General features: G+C 41.7%; 1 protein-coding gene across 4 annotated transcripts in view; it reads right to left on the reverse strand.

The window, feature by feature from the left end:
- LOC142659737 (cytochrome P450 2G1-like) overlaps positions 1-19713 on the reverse strand; it is a 45612-nt gene extending 25899 nt beyond the window's left edge. For 3 of the 4 annotated variants that reach the window (XM_075836164.1, XM_075836166.1, XM_075836163.1), the window contains exons 1-8: positions 19490-19713; positions 18063-18225; positions 17780-17929; positions 14605-14765; positions 12869-13045; positions 11892-12027; positions 8819-9006; positions 6727-6868 (exon numbers count right to left, since the gene is read on the reverse strand). In XM_075836164.1, coding sequence (XP_075692279.1) covers positions 6727-6868; positions 8819-9006; positions 11892-12027; positions 12869-13045; positions 14605-14765; positions 17780-17929; positions 18063-18225; positions 19490-19666 — 1294 coding nt within the window. In that variant the 5' untranslated portion in view covers positions 19667-19713. Of the gene's footprint in view, positions 1-5186; positions 6030-6726; positions 6869-8818; positions 9007-11891; positions 12028-12868; positions 13046-14604; positions 14766-17779; positions 17930-18062; positions 18226-19489 lie in introns of those variants that run through there. The other variant, XM_075836162.1, reaches the window with a different exon arrangement.
- Positions 19714-22156: the final 2443 nt, after the last annotated feature.

A 22156-nucleotide genomic window follows, 5' to 3' on the forward strand; every position in this document is an offset into this window, starting at 1 on the left:
TTTTCACACGAGACACATTTACGATACATCTACGGAATATGTCATAAATGTAAGGTGTGCGTACAAGACCTGGAAACGGCATCTGTCATGACATTAATGACATATCTAGCGGATAGCTCATAAATGTCCCTCATGTGAAAACATGACATTATGCTTAATCCACTCTATTTAGGTTTCCTTCCTTCAGATCTGTATTGGGGTCCCGTTCTTAATTTCCATGGGAGATTTCCCTCTGAACGGGACTATAAATAGATACAAAGTGACACCGTCATAAAACAGAGGTTTCCGTCTGCATCAACTTTGATTGATATGGTGACGGAGCCGGTGCCTGTGGTTTACATTTAGCTCTTTTGTGCATTGAATGACTGATGTTGTGCACAAATGAGCCAAACGTAAACCACATGCATCGGCTCCGTCACCTTTTCAATTAATAGTGATGGAGACGGAAACCTCTGTTTTCTGACGGTGTCACTTTGTGTCTGCTCAGATGTGAACGAAGCATAAGGTACATTTCAGCAACAACACAACTGTACAGTGTCCTGGTCAGACAGAAAAGACTTTGTCCACACGTATCCGAATTGCTGCGTATTTGCCACACAGAAATGTGGATGGGAAATACGCATCTGAATACAGTAGCAGCAAAGTGTATGAGATTGAACAAATCGCATACACACACTGCCCAAAATAATGAAAGCCGAACTTGACGTGCATGGTCTATTTTTTTGGCCACGGCACGCCAATTTCTAATGTGGTAAGTCCACAGAAATTCTGCAGCGGAAAGTCTGCTGCTATTGCTGAACAAATTCTGTTACGTGTGGACAAGGCCTTCATAGAAACGTAACAGAAAAAAAAAACACAACACATGTATTACAAACAAAAATTAACTTTTAATAAAGTATACAAGGCCTTCACATCAAAGTCTAAGTAATCGACAGGACCCAAAGCCGGAAGAAGAAACTTGATAGCAGGCTGGATGCTGAGAGATTGGATGGGACCCACGAGGAGAAACATCAATCCTGGACAGGCTGCTCTTCGCTGAGACATGCAAATTGCCAGGGCACGGCACCTTCGGGACTCATAAAGTAGTCCGCAAAGCCATCTCTCACCTGTACAGCACGGTTGGATGAACGGCCAAAAAAACAATATGTCACGAAAAGCTGCCTGTTGCTCCTCGCCAATGTCCAAACTGTCATAGTCCCGAGCATAGTTGTGGAGCACACAGGCAGCTTTAATAACCATGTCAACTGTTCCGGGATCCAACTGCATTGCACAGTTGAAGACCCTCCACTTACTACTCATGATCCCGAAGGTACACTCCACGAAGCGTCGTGCCCGGCTCAGCCTCATGTTGAAGACTCTCTTCTGGGCATCCAGTCCCCTTCGTGGGTATGGGCGCAGCAGGTTGGTCATCAGCGGAAAAGCCTCATCCCCTACCATGACGAAAGGGAATGGATGCGTGGTACCCGGAAGAGGTCTTGGAGGGGGCAGAGTCACCTGATCTACCAGCACTCGCTGGCCGAATGTCGATGTCAGTAGCGCCCGGGAGTCCCCAGTACTGCCATAGGCGCCGACTTCAATAGCAACAAACTTATACGAGGAGTCAGCCACCGCCATCAGGACCACAGAAAAGTACTTCTTGTAATTGAAGTAATGTGATCCTGAGTGCGGTGGCTGCTTCACACGTATGTGCTTACCGTCGACGGCGCCTATGCAGTTTGGGAAATTGGCCACAGACTGAAAGCCTGCTGCTGCCCGCAACCAAGTCTCCTGGGTCGGACTGGGCATCGAAATCGGCTGTAAGTGCTGCCAGATCACGTGGCATGTACTACTCACAATTCCGCAGATGGTAGATTTACCAACCCGGAATTGCAGGTGCAGAGATGCGTAACTCTCCCCAGTTGCCAAAAATCTGAAAAAGAGAGAGAGAAAGAATAAAATTAGACCAAGGATCAATCGCGTATATACAAGCCTATCTTGACCATACACAGTAATATACACATTGAATCGATGGTCAAGAAGGCAAAACACACAAGTTTTTTTTTGTTTTCTTTTGAAACTCACCGCAATGTGATTAGCAGCCTATGCGTAGGAGAGATGGCCTTCCTCATGGTGGTGTCCTGGCGCATCAAATGGCACTGCAGGATTTCATCCAGTCGATCGAATGCAGTTATTGTCAATCTGATCAAATCAAAAAACTTCTCAGGATAGCTGTAAATTAAAAAAAAAAAGTATGGATTAAGCATTTGTAAGTTATATTTAATGTAGTTTTCACATTCAGCCCTGCCAAACATAAATAACAGCCCCCCCCCTGGAGTAGACAGTGTCACAACCCACTTGTGGATAGCAACACCCAACTACCCCTTGTAGATAGTGCCATACAGATACCACTGTAGATAGCGACATACAGCCACGCCACCCAAAAAAAAACGAAAAATATTTAATACTCATCTAGGCAATCAACTAAGCTGATCCACAACATTAAGACCAACGGGATCCTTGCATAGACCGGCGTGATGCGGTGATGGCATCACGCCGCTAAAATGCTGGGATCCATTCTCTGCACATGATAAAGATGCAGTACAAAGATGTCCTCTAGCCTATGGCAGAGCAGGGAGATTCCTCCCTGCTATACCATACTGTTCAATAGTATATGCGTCCAAGGAAGCACATACTATTCAATGTAGTGTGGCCATATCAGATGCTAGCGGCATCTACAGGCATGGGGGGGCCGGTGTTGGAGGACGGCACGGGCACCCTCATGCAGTGTACCCCATGGTAGTTACCATGGCATCCATGATGCCGTGGAATCACATCATCTATTACTACAATGGACATGATCATAATTCGCTCTTCACATATTTTTATAATTGCAACTGCAAAATCAAACAAATCTCACCATCGCAGTTCTGCGTAGAGATGTCCAATATGTCCCCTCTGTGGCCGAAGTTCATTTATGGGGTGTACCCAGTACCGACGGTGCCGTTCTCTGCGTCGCTCTTCCTCCTGAAAAAAATGAAGCGTTGAACAGAAATGAATGCTTTGTCTAACATTTGATAATGCAGCGTAGAAAAAGTGTTTGTAAAAACTTACCTGACGCAAGCGACGTCGACGCACGACGTTGATCAACACCTTCATGATGAGGCGCATCTCACGCCTCCTCACCTTTACTCGTGGCTGTGGTAATGCCACACTGCTGCGCTGCTCTTCATTTTGGTCCATAGCTGTTCTGTTTCTCCAACAACACTGTGTGTAATGGCGATTGTGAAGACTGGGAGGAGTTTTTTCCCTCTTGGGAAGTACAGCCTTTTCCTGTGGGATGTCTTTAAAAAACCGCGTCAAAAACCGCGTCAAAAACCGCGTCCACTTGTAAAAAACCGCTCAGGTAAAACCTGAACTGATTTTGCTGGAGGAAATTCCTCCTGCAAAATACTCTGTGTGAACATAGCCTAAGGCCTTTATCCCACCATCAAAGTCTTATTTGCCTTGAGTCCACTGTTTTGGAAATTTATGGACTGTAGTACCTCAATAATACAGTTTTCAGCAGTGGAACTATTCTCTATGAAGACTCATAGCCTCCTCAGTCCTCATAATAATAAAATGTAATTGACCACTTGGAACATTGCACATCTACAATAAGGTGGAATCAAGGTAAATAAGATTTCGTGGGTGGGAGAAGAGACATAACCCAGGCACATTTGTGACGAAATTTCACTTTAAAAAGATATTCAACACTTACTACACGAAAATAATTAAAATAGTAAAGTAAATGATCTTTATTATATGTGTTGTATTACACAGTCGAGTCACATTATTATGACCACCAGCTAACATCCAGTGTAACCGCCGTGTGCAGCACGGACAGCAGCTAGACGGGCTGGGAGTGACTCAATAAGGTGCTGGTAGGTTGTCTCCGGTATCTGGCGCCATGCTGGCTGCAGAGCATCCCACATTTGCTGGCGGGTGCGTGGGATAGGATCCATAGAACGAACAAGACGATCGAGGTGGTCCCACAGATGCCCAATTGGGTTCAAGTCTGGTGAATTAGGGGGCCGGGGAAGTACTTGGAAATCTTGGTCGTGCTCTTCCAACTACTGTTGGACATTTCTAGCCGTGTGACATGTCGCGTTGTCCTGCTGGAAGATTCCATCTGCCCCAGGGAAGACAATCAGCATGTATGGGTGGACGTGATCTGTAACGATGGATTCATACCCAAATTATGTCAGAGTGCCTTCCACATGGATGAGTGGCCCAGAGAATGCCATGAAAAAATTCCCCAGACCATAACGCTGCCGCCACCAGCTTGTGTTCTTCCAGCAATAGTTGCAGGGTGTTTGTTCTCTGATGTTTTTTCTCGGCCAACACGCCAACATCCATCCGTTAGATGAGGCAAAAACTAGCAACAGGGTATTATAGAGTAGGCTAACCTGAAACTAACGTGTATATTACCTTTTTGTCAAGAGTGCCTCCTTTGCAGAGAAAATAGTTTTATCCAGTTTATGGAAATTAGCATTTTGGAGCAACGAGGGTGTCATCGTTTCTCCAAAATGCTCTGTCGTTGTTCCCCAGTTCAACCCCCCTCCCTCCCTCCTTACATTGATTTACTGTTCCCGATCAGAACAGGGACAGTAAAGGTTGTACTGCGCATGCGCCATAATAATAAGAAGACATTCAGAGTCAGAAAAAATTTATGAAATACTCTATAGTAAAATGTTTATTTTTCTGTTTTGTATTAAGTTGCATTTCAAAATATAAACTGTAGTTCACTCATACAGATATTTTGCTAAATAATCATGAAATATGCATTATCACTTATTCATTCAGTATTTTTATGTAAAAAGCTGTTTTACTGCTGCCAGGAGTCATAGAGAAAGCCTGTGAGTCCTGCTCCACCCGCCCACTCACTGTGATTGATAGTTCTCCCTATATACAAACTCATACAAGAAAATCTTTTGTGTCGGCGGGGGAATATCAGAGCTTTGTCTTGAAATTTTACGAGTATCGGTGGGTTCATCACATGACCAGGATAGGTTTTTATTTCTACAATTCAGGGATTATATTTATAGGTGATTCATTTTTATAGTATGTGCTCTTTAACCCCGCACGCTGTGTTTTTACAGTGGCTGTTAAAGGGATTTTTTGCAGAAGAGTGGCTGCACAGAATCATGAAGTCGCAGGTTGGGTGCCCATTAGAGGAGACAAAAATATTTTTTTATTGTTTATGCCTTTTTGATCTGTGCATACAAATCGCTCAATCAGCACTGTTTATACAATAGACACAGTGGCAGCGTCTACTGGTCCCAGCGATCACATGATCGCCGGAACAACTATTAGTTAACAATACCACTTGGCCTTACCAGACCCAGTACCGCCCCGATTAAAAAACTGTAACAATATCAGCATTGTTTTATGTTGTGTATAAAATATGTATTGTATAAAATCAAAATGGTTTGCATTGGCGCAGATCTATGCCTGCTCATAGCAGGAGTAGATTTTATTTTCTGCCTGTCAAAAAGTTCACAATGTGCCAAAAGTATTAAATGTAATACATTTGGCGAAATTCACTCCAACTACCTCTTTTACTTAGATTGGCATTAGATACACTAGCAGCGCTATACGTTCTGTTAAATTTGCAGTGCTGACGGAGTCTCTGGTGACAATGTGAAGATAGCCCTACCAGCACAAGCAGAAAATCTTATGTTACATTACACATGATATATTGAAAAATCTATTACTTTAGATAATAAACAGAACTGATTTGTGTGTTATTTTCTTTTATGACTTATTTGCATGACCCATTTACCCAAAAGATCATATAGTAACCTTACATATAATCTGTATATAAAATTAAATTCTGGGGACAAATGATATCCGATAAAATTTAGGAACATTTGCAAAACCAGCCATTAGAGGTTTGATATCTTCATCTGTGAGTTGTGTCTCTGGCTTCAATGTGAAGTTCTGTAAAATGGTTGTAAAGAAAATAAATAGCTCCATCCTGGCCAAACCTTCTCCGAGACATACCCGCTTCCCTAATTAAAGAAAAACTCATTACCTGAAAATTATATTTGGCTCATTGCATTCCACCATAAACAGCAGACACATCTTCTCCATAGTCCCTTCTACAATTATATAAATCACTTTTATATTTAAATATGAACAAACCTTTAAGGAGACCAACTTCGAGTATAACTTAAAAGAAAATGCACATTCCTTTTCTTAAGGGAACACTCTGGGCAAAACTGATCCATTGTGTTATGCCTCGTAAAGTGCCTGAGGGGGTGGTGGATGACACCTCTTTGGTGTTCTTTGGTATCATACACTGATTTCTCACTTTATTATTCCTTTAATCACTAAGCAGTGATTTCAAATATTTGGCTACATATGTCTATGGTCCCTCATGCTCTTTCTTGCTCATAATCAAACATCTTTTGAACAGCACACCCTGAGGTTAAGTATGGTATTGCAAGTACTATTTATGATTACCTGAGAAGAATGTTATGTTAATGTTATGTAAATCCACAATGGTTGAAAAATAATTTGATTACTGCTAGAGCTGTATTAGTTAAGCCTATATTACTTGCTTCTCTTTGTCAGTGGTCTATTGAACATCCTTGGAGAACCACCTAAACTCTCATAGCCTATTATCAGTTAGAAACTATCCCATTGCCCAATAGTCAATATGTATTAATCCATGTTAATCAATTTATTTTTAATTTTTTTTAATACCTGCAGAGAATGGCATGAAGACGTCGTTCTTCTTAAAACACCCATTGTTGTCTAAGAAATTGTTAGGATCAAACTTGCTGGGACAGGCAAGCTTTTCGGGATCTCGAAGAACGGTACACAACAATGGATAGATATCTGTGCCCTAGACACACAAGATACAACAATAAACCAGTTTAGTGCAGACATTGGATCCCCAGGTCACAGATTCTGGCACTGTTTAGCGGGAGAACCCACTTCTTCAACTATCAAAAGATACTCTCATATTGATTCATTCTTTAAACCTGATTTCACTACATCTACAACATAAGCTCAATTTAAAGCTTTGCCTAACTTTTCAGTTGACTTTTCAAAATAAGCTGTCATATATATGTACATTAGGAATAACACTATTTGTGGCCATTTGACTTGTATTCTACATTTTTTAGCAGTTTTCACCTCTGCAGATTCTATCTCTTATTTTCAGTTGTCTCTGAGCCAGTGAGCGAAGCCTAATGGCTGTCATCTATACACAGCAAACACATAGAAGAGGAGAATCCTGCTCTCATATCTCTATCTATCACATATATAAAAGCAGAAGCAGCAAAATGGGGGAGACTATACAGCAGTAATAAGCAGTGTAGCTGGGAATCCAGCACTGGGGTGACATACAAATCTTACCATCAGCTGCTGCACAAATGTGTGTGCATGTGTCTCTCACTATGTTCTTATTCTCAGCTTGTGCTCCCACTCCCCTTTCCATAGACTTCTATGGACAGTGTTTCTGTGTCTTTTTTCCATGCTCCCTCCTACTGTTCCTCCACCCCTCTCCATAGACTTTTATGGGCAGCCTGTCTGTGTCCATGCCTCTCTCCCTGCTACCACCTTCTGCTCCCCCATCCATAGACTTCTATGGCCGGCAGTGAAATGACACCCCCCCCCCACCTTCTGCTGTCCGTCTCCTCTGCTCTTTAACTAGAGATGGATTTTCCTTGACAACAGGGGAGATTATAGGAAGGCAGACAAGTAGTTGTGGTAAGTTCACACAGAATTTGCATGAGTAAATCAACTACATTTTAACAGTAAGTAAATTACAAGGTTGATCTATATCAGGTATACTATATATTAGCATATGTTGTTTGAAAAGTTATTGATCATTTAAAGGGGATGTATGAGAGGTAAATACAGGGTCTGCATTTATCTAGAAACAATGCCACTCTTGTTCATGGATCATATCTAGTATTACAACACAGCCCCTTCACGTCAATGCAACCGACCTGCAATACCTGACACAGCCCTTGTACACGAGTGGCACTGTTTCTTTAACAAAGTACCCTTTTTTTCCACGGGAAGTCGTATTTGCTATACAACAGACTGTCTTTTTATGCTTACCATGCCTCTGTTATAAGTTTCTCCCACTTATCAGATAGCATTAGACAATTTTACAAGAATTTATGAAGTTTCTAGATAAAACCAAAATATGCAAACAAAGGGAAAATGAAGGCCCAGAAAGCTTAAAGGGGTTTTCCCATGAAGGACATTTATGACATATTCACAGGATATGTCATAAATGACAGATAGATGCGGGTCCCACCTCTGGGACCCGCACTAATCTCTAGGACGGGGGGCCCCTAATTCCGTTCAAGCTGAGGTGGGACCTGCATCTATCTGACATTTATGACATATCCTGTGGATATGTCATAAATGTCCTTCATGGAAAAACTTCTTTAAAGTAAGTTTAGTGCTATCTGTACTGAGAGGGAATGAATAAAACTGAATCATTAACAATTTAACTATGATCAAATCTCTTCAGAAAGTAATAAACCATTTTCAAATACCCTGTTAGGGAATTCTAAATTAATAGAGAGGGGTCCTCTGTTCAGGACCCTTATCTATTTGCTAGATCAGAGGGGGGCTACAAAGGGAATCTCTCTCTTTTTCTTTATTTGGAGGACCCAGCATATCCATGCTTTATACTGACAGCCAATTGATTACAATGGGCATCATGTAATACTTAATTCCTCCTGTGGCGGCACTGCAGAAATAAAGAGCACTCTAATTATTCACTAGTTTCACATATATTACTAGTCACTAGTAATGCATGTCATTATCCTACCTTAGGTATAGTGTATCCCTTGAAGGTAACATCTTTTGTTGTCGCGTGGGGAACATTCAATGGGAGGATATCAGAGAACCTCTGGATCTCATGTATTACAGCATCCATATATGGCATTTTGCTCCTGTCATCAATGTTTGGGATGCGGCTTTCACCAATCACTTGGTGTATTTCCGCATGCAATTTAGCTGGAAAAAAATTATCGGAGGGAAATAAAAAAATGTTTAACTTACAAATAAGAAACAATTAACTATAGATAGAGATAATGATAGCATAGTGACAGAGAAAACCATCCACATCTATAAGGAATAACCCAACAGATATAGCAAAGTTTAAGAGGAAAAGGATGATCCAGCGCTGTGTCGGGGTAAAAAGGATACGTAGATCCCACTTTTATTGTTGTAACAAAAATATATGTATGAAAATTGAGAAAACAGTGCTCTTATTCATGGCAAGAAATTTCTACATTTCTTGCCATGAATAAGAGCACTGCTTGTGCTCGAAACGCGTAGGCTCGGGCATTTGCCCGCACTACCAACCATCCTGAGACTGAGTCTCTTTCTCAATTTTTATACATATATTTTTGTTACAACAATAAAAGTGGGATCTACGTATCCTTTTTACCCCGACAGAGCGCTGGATCATCCTTTTCCTCTTTCTTACTATTTCACCGTGGGCCGTCGCGGGTATCCGTGCGAAGTGTCTGGTCGAGACGCAGGATTTGGTGAGCTGGAGGCTTCCTCCTATTTTTTCTATAGCAAAGTTTAACTTGACTCTAAAAACTCTAATACTTGCTGCAGCGTGACATCACTTAACAAAGCCATTGAAAAAGTCAAGTTTGTCCCAGTTTATTTAACTCCTTAATCAAGTTAAAGATTGCTACATCTGTATGTACTATGTACCATTCACATGAGACATAACTTGAAGCTCCTGAATACCCAATACAAAATGTGTAACAGTTCCCTACCTACCATGTGCCATTTACAGTACTGGTCTTCTTATATCCGGGAAAAAGGACCCTTTGAGCCCCCTCAGGCTCCAGAGCCCAGGTGCTATTGCATCCTCTGCAGCCTCTAAAGTTGCACCCCTGGTCATCAAGAGGATCAATAATTAAGTTCATAATGTAATAAGATAATAATAAATTCTATATATGATTATGTAAAATGGATGTTGTGTTGCAAACATGTGGTCTGGGCTTTCCATTTGTTTTCTTGTCATGTTCACTGTTTATATGGTATTTGTTAATAATACATTTTAGAGTACATACAGATGTAGCTGTCTTTATCTTGACTTTTAACGCATTAAATACACAGCGTCAAGAAACTTTGACAATTGTGCAGCCATTGAAGTTTAGACTTTCAGGTTTAATTCAAGGGGTTGAACAAAAATATCCTGTGAAACGTTTAGGAATTGCAACAATTTTTCTACACAGCCACCTCATTTCAGGGGCTCAAAAGTAATTGGACAAATTAACATTACCAGAAATAAAATGTTTTCTTTAAAACTTTGTAGAGAATCCTTTGCAGGCAACGACTGTCTGAGGTCTAGAACCCATGAACATCACCAAACGCTGGGTTTCCTCCTTTGTGATGCTTTGCCAGGCCTTTACTGTAGCTGTCTTCAGTTGTTTTTTGTTTGTGGGTCTTTTGTCTTAAGCAAGTGAAATGCAGCTCGATCGGGTTGGGATTTGGTGATTGACTTGGCCATTGCAGAATATTCCAGTTATTTGCCTTATAATCTCCTGTGTTGCTTTCTTAGTATGTTTTGGGTCATTGTCCATCTGTTCTGTGAAGCAACGTCCAATCCACCTCGCTGCATTGGGTTGAATCTGAGCAGAAAATAAATCCCTGACCAATTCAAAATTCATCCGGCTGCTTCTGTCTTCAGTCACATCATCAATAAACACTAGTGACCCAGTGCCTTTGGCAGCCATGCATGCCCATGCCATCACACTGCCCCCACCACGCCATCACACTGCCCCCACCATGTTTTACAGGGGATGTGGTGTGCTTTGGATCATGAGCTGTTCCAAGCCTTCTCCATACTTTCTTCCTCCCATCATTCTGGTACAGGTTGATCTTAGTTTCATGCTGTTCCAGAACTGAGCGGCTTCTTTACATGTTGTTTGGCAAAGTCTAATCTGGCCTTTCTATTTTTGAGGCTGATTAATGGTTTGCACCTTGTGATGAACCCTCTGTATTTGCTCTCATGAAGTATTCTTTTAGTGGTAGACTTAGATACTGATGCACCCACTGCCAGGAGAGTGTTCTTCACTTGGGTAGATGTTGTGAAGGGGTTTTTCTTCCCCATGGAAAGGATTCTGAGATCATCTACCACTGTTGTCTTCCGTGGATGTCCAGGCCTTTTGGAATTCACGAGATCACCAGTGTGCACATTTTTTTCAAGAATGTACCAAACTGTTGATTTGGCCACTCCAAACATTTGTGCTATCTCTCTGATGGATTTCTTAATTTTTTTCAGCCTAACGATAGTCTGTTTCACTAGCATTAAGACCTCCTTTGACCCCATGTTGTGGGTTCACAGCAACAGCTTCCAAATGCAAATGCCACACCTGATGGATTAATGAGGGAATAGCCTATGCAGCACATGAAAAAGCTTTTGAGATGGTTGTCCAATTACCTTTCGTCCCTTGAAAAAGAGGCAGCTACATATTAAAGAGCTGTAATTCCTAAACCCTTCCTCAAATTAGGATATGAGTACTTTCAAATTAAAGCTGAGAGTCTGCACTTTAAGCCCATATTGATTATATAACTGTATATTCAATATGTTTTGGTAAACAGCTAAAATGCCAAAATTTGTGTCACTGTCCAAATAATTATGGACCTAAATGTATGTGCATTACATGGACCTCCCATTGATTTAAATGAGAATTATGCAATACTTATTTTCCCCTGTGGTGGCGCTGCAGAGGAATTGAATACTTGCTGCTGGGTTCCTCCACAGAGGATTGCTGAGAATGCCAAGAACTGGACATGCTGTAATCAGCTTATCATTGAGGGATCATTGTAACAATAAGTTATTGTCCAAAGCGGACTACCTTTTTAATACTGACCTTGTATTTCAGGGTACTTCATAAGTATCATGAGCCCATGTCTTAAGGTGGAGCTGACTGTTTCAGTCCCGGCAAAAAACAAGTTGAGTATGGTCATTAACATGTTTTCGTTGTCAAAGTTAGGATTGTCCTTTTCCTGAAAACACAACGTATAGCATTATCTTTTTAAGGGATGTTCCGTTTCGGAATGCCATTTTTTTCAAGTAAATCTATCACCTTAACATGTTGCCCTAGTTAAAGGTAGCATTTTAAAGATACAGGATCGTTGGTCTGGTGGACCAAGTATTACAGAAAAATATTCATCTGTTTTTGTAAAATTATGTTAAATGCAATACAACAGACTCAAAAGCAGTCATAGAAACTTATAGTGGAGGTCGGGTCAGTAGAACAGAAGGGTGTGTGGGTACTGTTGGCATAATACGGACTATGGTGATATATGTTAGGTTCAGTAGAGCATAGGGAATGTTAAGGTCGTAATACGGCCGGGTTAATCTGGAGGTGAGTTGGGGGAGTGGGGAAGCGGAGGCGCCATTAGGCTCATGAATACAACGGATACTTTCCAAGTGAGTTCTACAGAAGGTTCCAAAATAGCGCGCTACTTAACCCCTTGCAACAAAAAACATGAACACTGGTTCTTATCTTTTGGACGACAGCTTTTAATAAATTCTACACTGGTAATAATACTAATTGTAGCTGGAATTTTATTTCTATACCCAGTTACTCAATGGCATGTTGACGCCTGGTGGTCCAAACTCTACCACACCACAGTGTGCTAGCTGTGCCTAAATGAAATTATACAAATCAACAGAACAAGAAGCGATAAGGTTTTTTTGTTTTTTAATAAGCAGGAAACCCAAGAAACCAAGCTTACTCCCAGGGTAGGCTATATGTCAATGGGGATAGCCCACTGGACCCCACCTCAGGTAAATGCAGATGGGCCTCCCTCTCATCTCCACTTCTTAACCCCATTCAGATACCTGTTGCTGTTTGATGAGGAAGCAATCTATGTAATCTCTGGGTGAGTTGGGATCTAATGACTCCTTGTTCATCTTTATTCGTTCCAAGATGAAATTGTTGAGTTTTTCCAAGCTTTTGTTTATTCTTTTGTGCGGTCCTGGAACAAAGTACATGATGGCTGGCAGCATGTCCTGCAACTGGGTAAAGAAATCCAGGTTATATATATATATAGATGGTAGAAATGTTACTAAAATCAGTGGCAACCCTAACAAACACGGTCAATTTATCACAGTGGTCCTCATTGGTATGAACGTTCTTTGTTTTTGACCCGACTTCCTCTGTCATTTTTTAGCTTACACCACAGATATTGGGTAAGAGTTATTTAGACTGGCATTTAATAACGCCAGTATGAGAATGAACGCCACAGGAGTAAGATATGATACATTTTTTAAGAGGCGCTCACCTCTTAATAAATTAGTTACATCTTCAACTTTCTGTGCGGCGGAAAGAAAAATCTACGCCCCCCTATGAGCTGGCGTAAATTAAAGTAAGTGTGTCAGGGCATTTATCCGCTAAGCCACACCGACCTTCAAAAGTGATAAAGGCATCAGGAAACCCGGAAAGACGCAAAATGGCACAAAAACTTTTGCGACTTTTCTCGTGTTTTGCTTAATAAATTCCCCCCATACACCCCCATATACTTACACATGTATAAACGTTTAACAAAAGTCGTCGCTGTAGATTCTGGACTTGCACCGCTCCGGGTCAAGACAGTGGGTGGTCGTTAAGGGGTTAAACGAATGGGCTGTCTGTGTAAACCATGTTTGCGCTCGGTGCTCCGGAGAGAAATATGCTCAACTCCATGAGGACACACCTCTATTAAAGGGTATTTAAACGTTCAACAAACTTCTAGTGACATGTCAGAAGTTTGGATTAGTGGGGTTCCGAGCACTGAGACCCCCATCAATTCGCTAAAACTAAGCAGCTGAAGCACTCGCGTGAGCGCTCAGCTGCTTCGTGTCTGTTTGGCTTTTTTCAGAAATGAATGTATCGGAGTACGGACTCAATAGAAAGTCTATGAGACCGTACTTTGATACATTTATTTCCGGAAAAAGCCGAACAGACACGAAGCGCTTGAGTGCTCACACGAGCGCTTCAGCTGCTTCGCTTTAGCGATTTGTGGGTGTCTCAGTGCTCGGACCTCCACCAATCCAAACTTCTGACATATCTCTATGACATGTCAGAAGTTTGTTAAACGTTTAGCTACACTTTAATCTCACTTATGAAGTGCTAAATTAGTTTCTGGGAATATTGTGGAAGATTTACTACTGTGTCTGGTTCTAGAAAGTGTTGAAAATTGTGCCAAACTCTGGCGTAGTGAGGTGCAAACAATTTTGATGCTTGCACCTCACTGGACTTATACTTTTTAAAAGTATTCCAAAAAGGGTGTGTGGCTTTGCGGAAGGGGGCGTGGCTTAAATATTTTTGTACAAAATTAGCAATATCAAAAGTGGTATAAGAAAGAGGAACGTGCCTAACAGGTCATGCAGGATGCTCCAAAATTATTATGCAGTATGCACCACTGTCAGAAATTTGGTGCATTTTGTGATTGCCTGGTCTAAGTTTACATTATTTGTCTATTAGACAGCATTAGTAAATGTGGGCCATTGTGTGTTCAAAGTGAAGATTTGCAGCTGAGTAGATACCACCCCTGATGCAGATATAGTTCATAATGTAGAAATGTAGGTACACTTACCTGTCCACACACACTGCTCATGTCCTGGAATACAATAGAGAACAAGCGCAGGAGCTTCTGGAAACTATCATTACTGTATTCAAACCGGTCCCCAAACACAATGGAACAAATTACATTTGAGACACCCTGGACTAGATATCTGGATGGGTCAATAAATTGTTCTGTATAAACAACACAAAAATAATTAGAATTTTTTTTTAGGGAGGGACAAAGGCACATAGGAAAAGGAGAAGGGAGAGAGAAAGTGTAACAAGGTGTCATCAGCGGATTTGGCTTAAGGCTAAACCAGGGACCAGAGTCTAAGGGATTGTGCATTCTTCACCCTTAACCCACACAAGGAGATATGAACTTTCCTACAAGGAATCCCTAGGTCACTACCCCCGGAGTAGTATGCATTAGCAATAGCTGGTGAGTGGATAGACAGTAGACACCAGGACACGGTACAAAGACAGCAGTCATAAATCGTAGTCAGACATTACAAGAGACAAGGCAGGCGGAGTTCGATGGTAATCGGTAGACACGCAGAGGTCAGGACCGGCAGAAGACAGGAAGACATGGTCAAATATATACAAGCTGGGCCGATAAGGCAACCACCTTTCCAGACTTCAGGAACCTAATGGTCCATATTGCTCAGTTTCAGAGCACTGTAGGGAGGATCCTTAAAGGGGTTGTACAATGGCCCCAACAACAACAAAAATAACTCCCCCAACACTTACAAAATGTATATATCTTTGTCCATAACCTACTTACGATATAACTGGTCAAACATTTCCACACTTCCGGTTTGTAGGCGGTATTGAGTGCTGGACTGGCACTGCTTTACTAAATGTCCCGTCATGTATTACTGTCCTCTCGTTAGCCTTAGCACCACCCAAATATTTCATTTATACGGCCACCCGAATAGGAGAGAGACGGGACTTAGATATAGGCTGGCTTAGGAAGGTATAAGTCGCAGTGCCAGTCCCTTTTGATTACATGTTTGATGACACATGTAAGAAGCAGCAAGAAGTCACGTGGGGCTGTGTCGGCACGTCACCATGTAGGTAAAAACTACAGAAATTCCAGGGACACGTAGCCAGCGTTTTGTTTGGCGTTTCAGGGCAAAAATGAAAATACAACTACTTTGGTAAGCTATTTTAAATCTTATTACAGACAGGCTACTAGGAAAGAGTTTTGTTTCTCCGAATAGCCCCTTTATAAAGACTAGGGCACATTGGAATTGGCTGGGGTCAGCGGCTGTGTCGGCGTATCGTGACACAAAGGAAGAAAGAGAGAGACAGAATGACATTTCATAATATTATGTAATGTTCTATTAGACAGTCTTATGTGGTGTGATATTGATTCAAAAGCTATGAGCACATTTAAACACTTTAAGTACATCTAAAAGTCCTTAAAATTTACTTGGTCATTAACAATATATAGTATCTGCATGACTCTGGAAAGGTCTGACTATTCTTATCTCCTTTTAAACCAATAAAGAACCATTCCTTTATTTTATTACCTTACTTCAAATTAAGACCCAACACCCCGTGGCTTGGATAAATCAACCACAGCACCTTCATAAACTAGTAAATGTTGCCCAGTAATTTCCCACCAGTAATTTATGGCCTGGGGACTCCCCATATCTGCTATGGGCCCCCATTCACCACAAAATGATCCTACTTCAAACACCCTGTTCATGCCACAGTAAACATGCATGAGTACTTATGCATATATAAGTACTGCCACACCCGAACCACCTTCTCAAACCGTCCATCAATGGCAATGGCTTCAAATACTCCAGAGAAGGAACTTCTAAACCCCAATGACAAAATAAACTCCTCCATTTCGTAAATGCACAAAAACCTCCCTACATCCTTTAATATGGGCCTTGTTTAACCTTTTCATAAGCCAAGTGTGCCTCCAGGTCATTCGCGCCTCGATGTCCGACCACATCAACACTAGACGTGGTAAAGAAGAGCTTCAGCAAATCATACTTGAGGTCACAGATCAAGTCAGGGGAAGAGGCCAAGATCATCCCCCTTTCCACATCTAGCACTAAAATGTCAGGGGCCTATCCATAGTACAATGAATATGATCATCACCCTGCTCCATAGTATACATCAAGCCCCAATGCATATCACAGATGCCTCCTCCTCAACTAACAGTCTGCTGCTCTCACGCCTGCTTGTAAAGCTCCCCAATGCACAAAAGAGTGGTCAAACATTCAAATCAACGCAGAAGCTCCTGAAAGAAAGGAGACAAGTAACCACAGCCATACACCTCATACAAGCAATAGTGGACTAGCTTCCAACGTCCTATCTTTCGTACTCCACCAAATCCAAATCAACGTTTGACATCATTCAGTCCGACCACACTGACCGGCCATTATAAGACTGCAGAAACTCCCACCCATACAGCAAGATCTGTTTTGTGTGCAGAATTCAATCTTACAAAATGCAACGAGCAGGACACCCCTGCTATTGCTTGTGCTTATCGCTGCAAGAAAATTTACAAAATCCTATCCACAAAATTAATCTTGCTTAGCAAGGACTGCAGCTGGCGCAAGCACAAGTCTTTAACCGCCAAAGCCTCCTGCACACAAGCCTCCAGGTCCTGCAGCTTATCACTTGGGAATCCAATACAATCCCTGGGAACTTCAGAACTATTGCAGAGCCCTCGGTCTTTACAGGGGCCAATGGAATATTAATCCTGTGTGCAAACTGCTGGACTGTGCCAAGAAACATCGAACAAACAGACAACCCAGTCAGAGCAAATACACAAAAAAAAAATCACCTAGGTACTGTTGGACAGAGTCCAAACCTGACTCCTCCTTAAACACCCATTTAACAAATGTACTAAACTATTCAAGGTATGAAAAAGATATAGAACACCCCATGGGCAAACAACAATCAAATTACCCTCACAATTCAACAAGTAGAAACGATCAGGATGAACAAGCAACAATCAAAATGAGATACATTTTTGCCTCCTCACCAATCCGAAAACAGAACTCCCCTCATGCTCCACCTCCACCTAATTTCTATCTACCCATCTGACCCAGGTCCAAAAACCACTCAACCTACCAATTAAACCATTTAACAGGGGCTTGTGTGAGTGATGACAATCTCTGTACATTGTTTTGGACTCTGTTGGCACTTTACAAGTAATAGAAATAAAAAAAATGGTTAAATACCTTTTTGTGATTTGATCTCTGCCATGAGGAAATGGGCCTCTTCTTGGATCCTTTCTTCAATGGTTTTCTTTCCCATGCCAAAATTTCGCAGAATTGTAAGGGAAAATCTGCGCAGATCCTTCCATCTACTCCCATTGGCAAAAACTACCCCTAAAACAAAAACCACGGCTTAGGTTTTTCTATTGTAATGAACTATAAACCTCTCCATACGTAATATGATATCCATATTTGCTACAATACTGAATGTAAAACAAGTAAATTTATAGAATACTGACAAACTAACCGTGGCTTTTCAGAAAGGAATCAAGAGTAGGAAGTCTTCCACGACCACCAAATTCCTCTGCTCGGTCAACTAATGCTTCTTTGACAGTTTGGTAACCGCACAGGACCACTATTGGATAGTGTCCAAAATAAACAGTGTATACTGAGCCATATTTCTCTCTGAACTGAAGTACAACAAAGAAATTGGAAAATATTAAAACATATCATATACATTAAACATTGCTAGCCCCTTTATAATACCATTATTGGATGAACCTCAGGCCAACACTGATAAGAAAAAATCGGTTATTTGTTTTTTAAGCCTAATAAGTTAGTAACCCGGAAAGCAAGCGAAAGCTCTTCTGCAAATTGTGGGGTCCAATGCAGGACCTTTGGGTCTCAAAGCCATAATAATATGAAATGCTAATAGCAACACGTAGGGACTGCTTTCTAAAAAGAAAAGTAGAGGAAAACTTTAGTCAATTTGTCATACTCGCCATTCCCCATTTATCCAACACTCGAAAATTGTCAACAGTGTCATAAAAAGTTTTGTGGAGCCTCATAAACAGAATCCAGGGTAAAGATCAGCTGTCCTTAACCAGATATACACTTACAGTAGGTAGTTAGTTAATTATGAGCAGTAGGACACTGAATGCAAAATAGTTATCCTGCAGATATTGCGGACCTTGGGATGATTGTCTGAGGGGATAGCACGGGTACAAGCATAAGCTAAACTGCTGTATTTGTGACTTGTTAAAGGCAGCATTTTTTGGGGGGTGGACTATAAGACAAAAAAACAGGGACTGAATGCAATACCTGTGCTGGTAAATGGTTATTGAATGCTTGTGCTGAGAAGAGGGTTGTTAAACTTGTACATACAAACAGATGAGGAACAGTCACACGCTACAATGTCAGACATTACAGCGTATGAGGATTGGCAAAAGTTGACCCAACATAATATTAACTAGACTATGTATAAAGCCAGGAGAAATGATGAGTGTAGTTACCGGTTCAATCACTATTGGGTGAGTCTATAAATGAGAAGGGTTTCAGTGTAATTATCGATAATAATATAAATTTAAGCATGCAATGTCAATCTGCTGCATCAAAAGCTAACAAGACATTTTGCTTGGCTGCTATAGAAAAAACAGTTTATTTTACCACTTTATAAAGCTCTGGTGTAACCATATCTTGCATGTACGGTCCAGTTGTGGACACCAGTCCAAAAAAATATATTTGAAGAATGGTATGTACCCCGAGAGAAGAGAAGGAAGGTGACAATAATTACTGCATGGAAAATTGACCTATGCCATACATGGGTGGTTTTTATCATCCTTTGGATAAACAGGGGTTTGTCAGTATAATACGCTGAACTTAGTAGCTTAAAAAAAGACCATCAGCTATGAAACCAGTTAATCAAATTTTTAGATCTTTCCCTTTAAAACTAACCTCCATCAAGGATTTGACAATCTCCCCTCTCTTAATGTGCAGGACATTTCCAACAATGGGCAATGGAGTTGGTCCTGGAGGCAGGTTACGTCTCCTGTATATTGAATTCCATGTGGAGAAGATGAGAGATGAAATGATGAGAGCAAGGAGTAGGGATTCAATCCAGGTAAGATCCATTCTTCATAACAGCAAAGTGTGTTGTGCCTGTTCCGCCAGGTTACCATTTCAATTTTATATGCAGATCGCTGGTTAAATATTTATCATTATGATAGTGTTTGTCTTGGAAAAAAAAATTATTTTGTACAATAGGTCATTGGTAGCCGGTTGCATGCAATCTCTTTCACTATAGTAAATATGGGTTCCTGCCAAAAAAGATTGCAAAACATGATAGTATACTAGGTTTATCACGATATAAAAGAAGAGAGATCATTTTACATTATACAAAGAAATCTTAAAGTATGTTGGGAGGGGGAGAAGTATCATATTTTGTACAAAGTAGGGCAAAGGAGAACCCTTTTTTGTATAGTTTAAGGGGAAATAAGATCCCGTATAATACAATGTGGGGAGTACATGCATCCAAACACATTAGATAACTGTAAGTCAAACCAGTTAACAGTGTGGAGGAGATCAGATCCCGTATTGTACAGTGTGGAGGAGATCAGATCCCGTATTGTGCGGTGTGGAGGAGATCAGATCCTATATTGTACAGTGTGAAGATCAGATCCTGTATTGTACAGTGTAGAGGAGATCAGATCCTGTATTGTACATTGTGGAGGAGATCAGATCCTGTATAGTACAGTGTGGAGGAGATCAGATCCCGTATTGTGTGGTGTGGAGGAGATCAGAACCTGTATTGTACAGTGTGGAGGAGATCAGATCCTGTATTGTACAGTGTGGGGGAGATCATATCCTGTATTGTACAGTGTGGAGGAGATCAGATCCTTATTGTACAGTGTGGGGAGATCAGATCCTGTATTGTACAGTGTGGGGGAGATCAGATCCTGTATTGTACAGTGTGAAGGAGATTAGATCCTGTATTGTACAGTGTAGAGGAGATCAGATCCTGTATTGTACAGTGTGGGGAGATCAGATCCTGTATTGTACATTGTGGAGGAGATCAGATCCTGTATTGTACAGTGTGGAAGAGATCAGATCCCGTATTGTGCAGTGTGGGGGAGATCAGATCCTGTATTATACAGTGTAGTGGAGATCAGTTCCTGTATTGTACATTGTGGAGGAGATCAGATCCTGTATTGTACAGTGTGGGGGGATTTGATCCTGTATTGTACAGTGTGGAGGAGATCAGATCCTGTATTGTACAGTGTGGGGAGATCAGATCCTGTATTGTACATTGTGGAGGAGATCATATCCTGTATTGTACAGTGTGGAGGAGATCAGATCCTGTATTGTACAGTGTGGAGGAGATCAGATCCTGTATTGTACAGTGTGGGGAGATCAGATCCTGTATTGTACATTGTGGAGGAGATCAGATCCTGTATTGTACAGTGTGGAGGAGATCAGATCCCGTATTGTGCGGTGTGGAGGAGATCATATCCTGTATTGTACAGTGTGGAGGAGATCAGATCCTGTATTGTACAGTGTGGAGGAGATCAAATCCTGTATTGTACAGTGTGGAGGAAATCAGAAGCTGTATTGTACAGTGTGGAGGAGATCAGATCCTGTATTGTACAGTGTGGGGAGATCAGATCCTGTATTGTACAGTGTGGAGGAGATCAGATCCCGTATTGTGCGGTGTGGAGGAGATCAGATCCTATATTGTACAGTGTGAAGATCAGATCCTGTATTGTACAGTGTAGGGGAGATCAGATCTTGTATTGTACAGTGTGGAGGAGATCAGATCCTGTATTGTACAGTGTGGGGGAGATCAGATCCTGTATTGTACAGTGTGGATGTAATGCCGGGGTAGGGAGACAGACATGTGAGCCCTAATCTACCCGCCACTCAGTCCCTGCCTACTTGCAACGGCCCATCCTAGGCGACGGCGCACAATTGGGCGACGGTCCCTACGCTCACTATGTGCACGACAGACAAACAGACAAGGGTACACAGAAGCTAGGGGAACGGGGCAGTTGCCCACGGCAACAACATGAGCAACAAGAGTAGTGAACGAGGCGAGTCAAACCAGGAGTGTACGAGGTACCAAACGCAGAGCAGGAGAGTAGTGAACGAGCCGAGTCAAACCAGGAGTGTACGAGGTACCAAACGCAGAGCAGGAGAGTAGTGAACGAGCCGAGTCAAACCAGGAATGTACGAGGTACCAAACGCAGAGCAGGAGAGTAGTCAGTAAGGAGCAGAGGACAAAAGTACAAGCAGCAGCAGCGGAGCCAGGAAACAGACAGAAGCAAAGGCAAAGGAGGAGCAGGAAGTGAAGGTATAAATAGACAGAGGGCGGGAGCTAGCTCCGTCTGGCCAGGCTGTGATAGGCTCTCCCACTCCTCAGCCTCCCAGCCTGATTGGTAGAAGGAGGGGGTCACTCGATCAGACTTAGGAGCAGGTGCAGACTGACTAACCACGGGCGTCGACACAGAAGCTGTGTCTGGCAGATCCTTTACAGTGGAGGAGATTAGATCCTGTATTATACAGTGTAGAGGAGTTCAAGAGTTCAGACCCTGTATTGTACAGTGTGGAGGAGATCAGATCCTGTAT

The sequence above is a fragment of the Rhinoderma darwinii genome, chromosome 8, assembly GCF_050947455.1.
Source record: "Rhinoderma darwinii isolate aRhiDar2 chromosome 8, aRhiDar2.hap1, whole genome shotgun sequence".
NCBI lineage: Eukaryota > Metazoa > Chordata > Amphibia > Anura > Rhinodermatidae > Rhinoderma > Rhinoderma darwinii.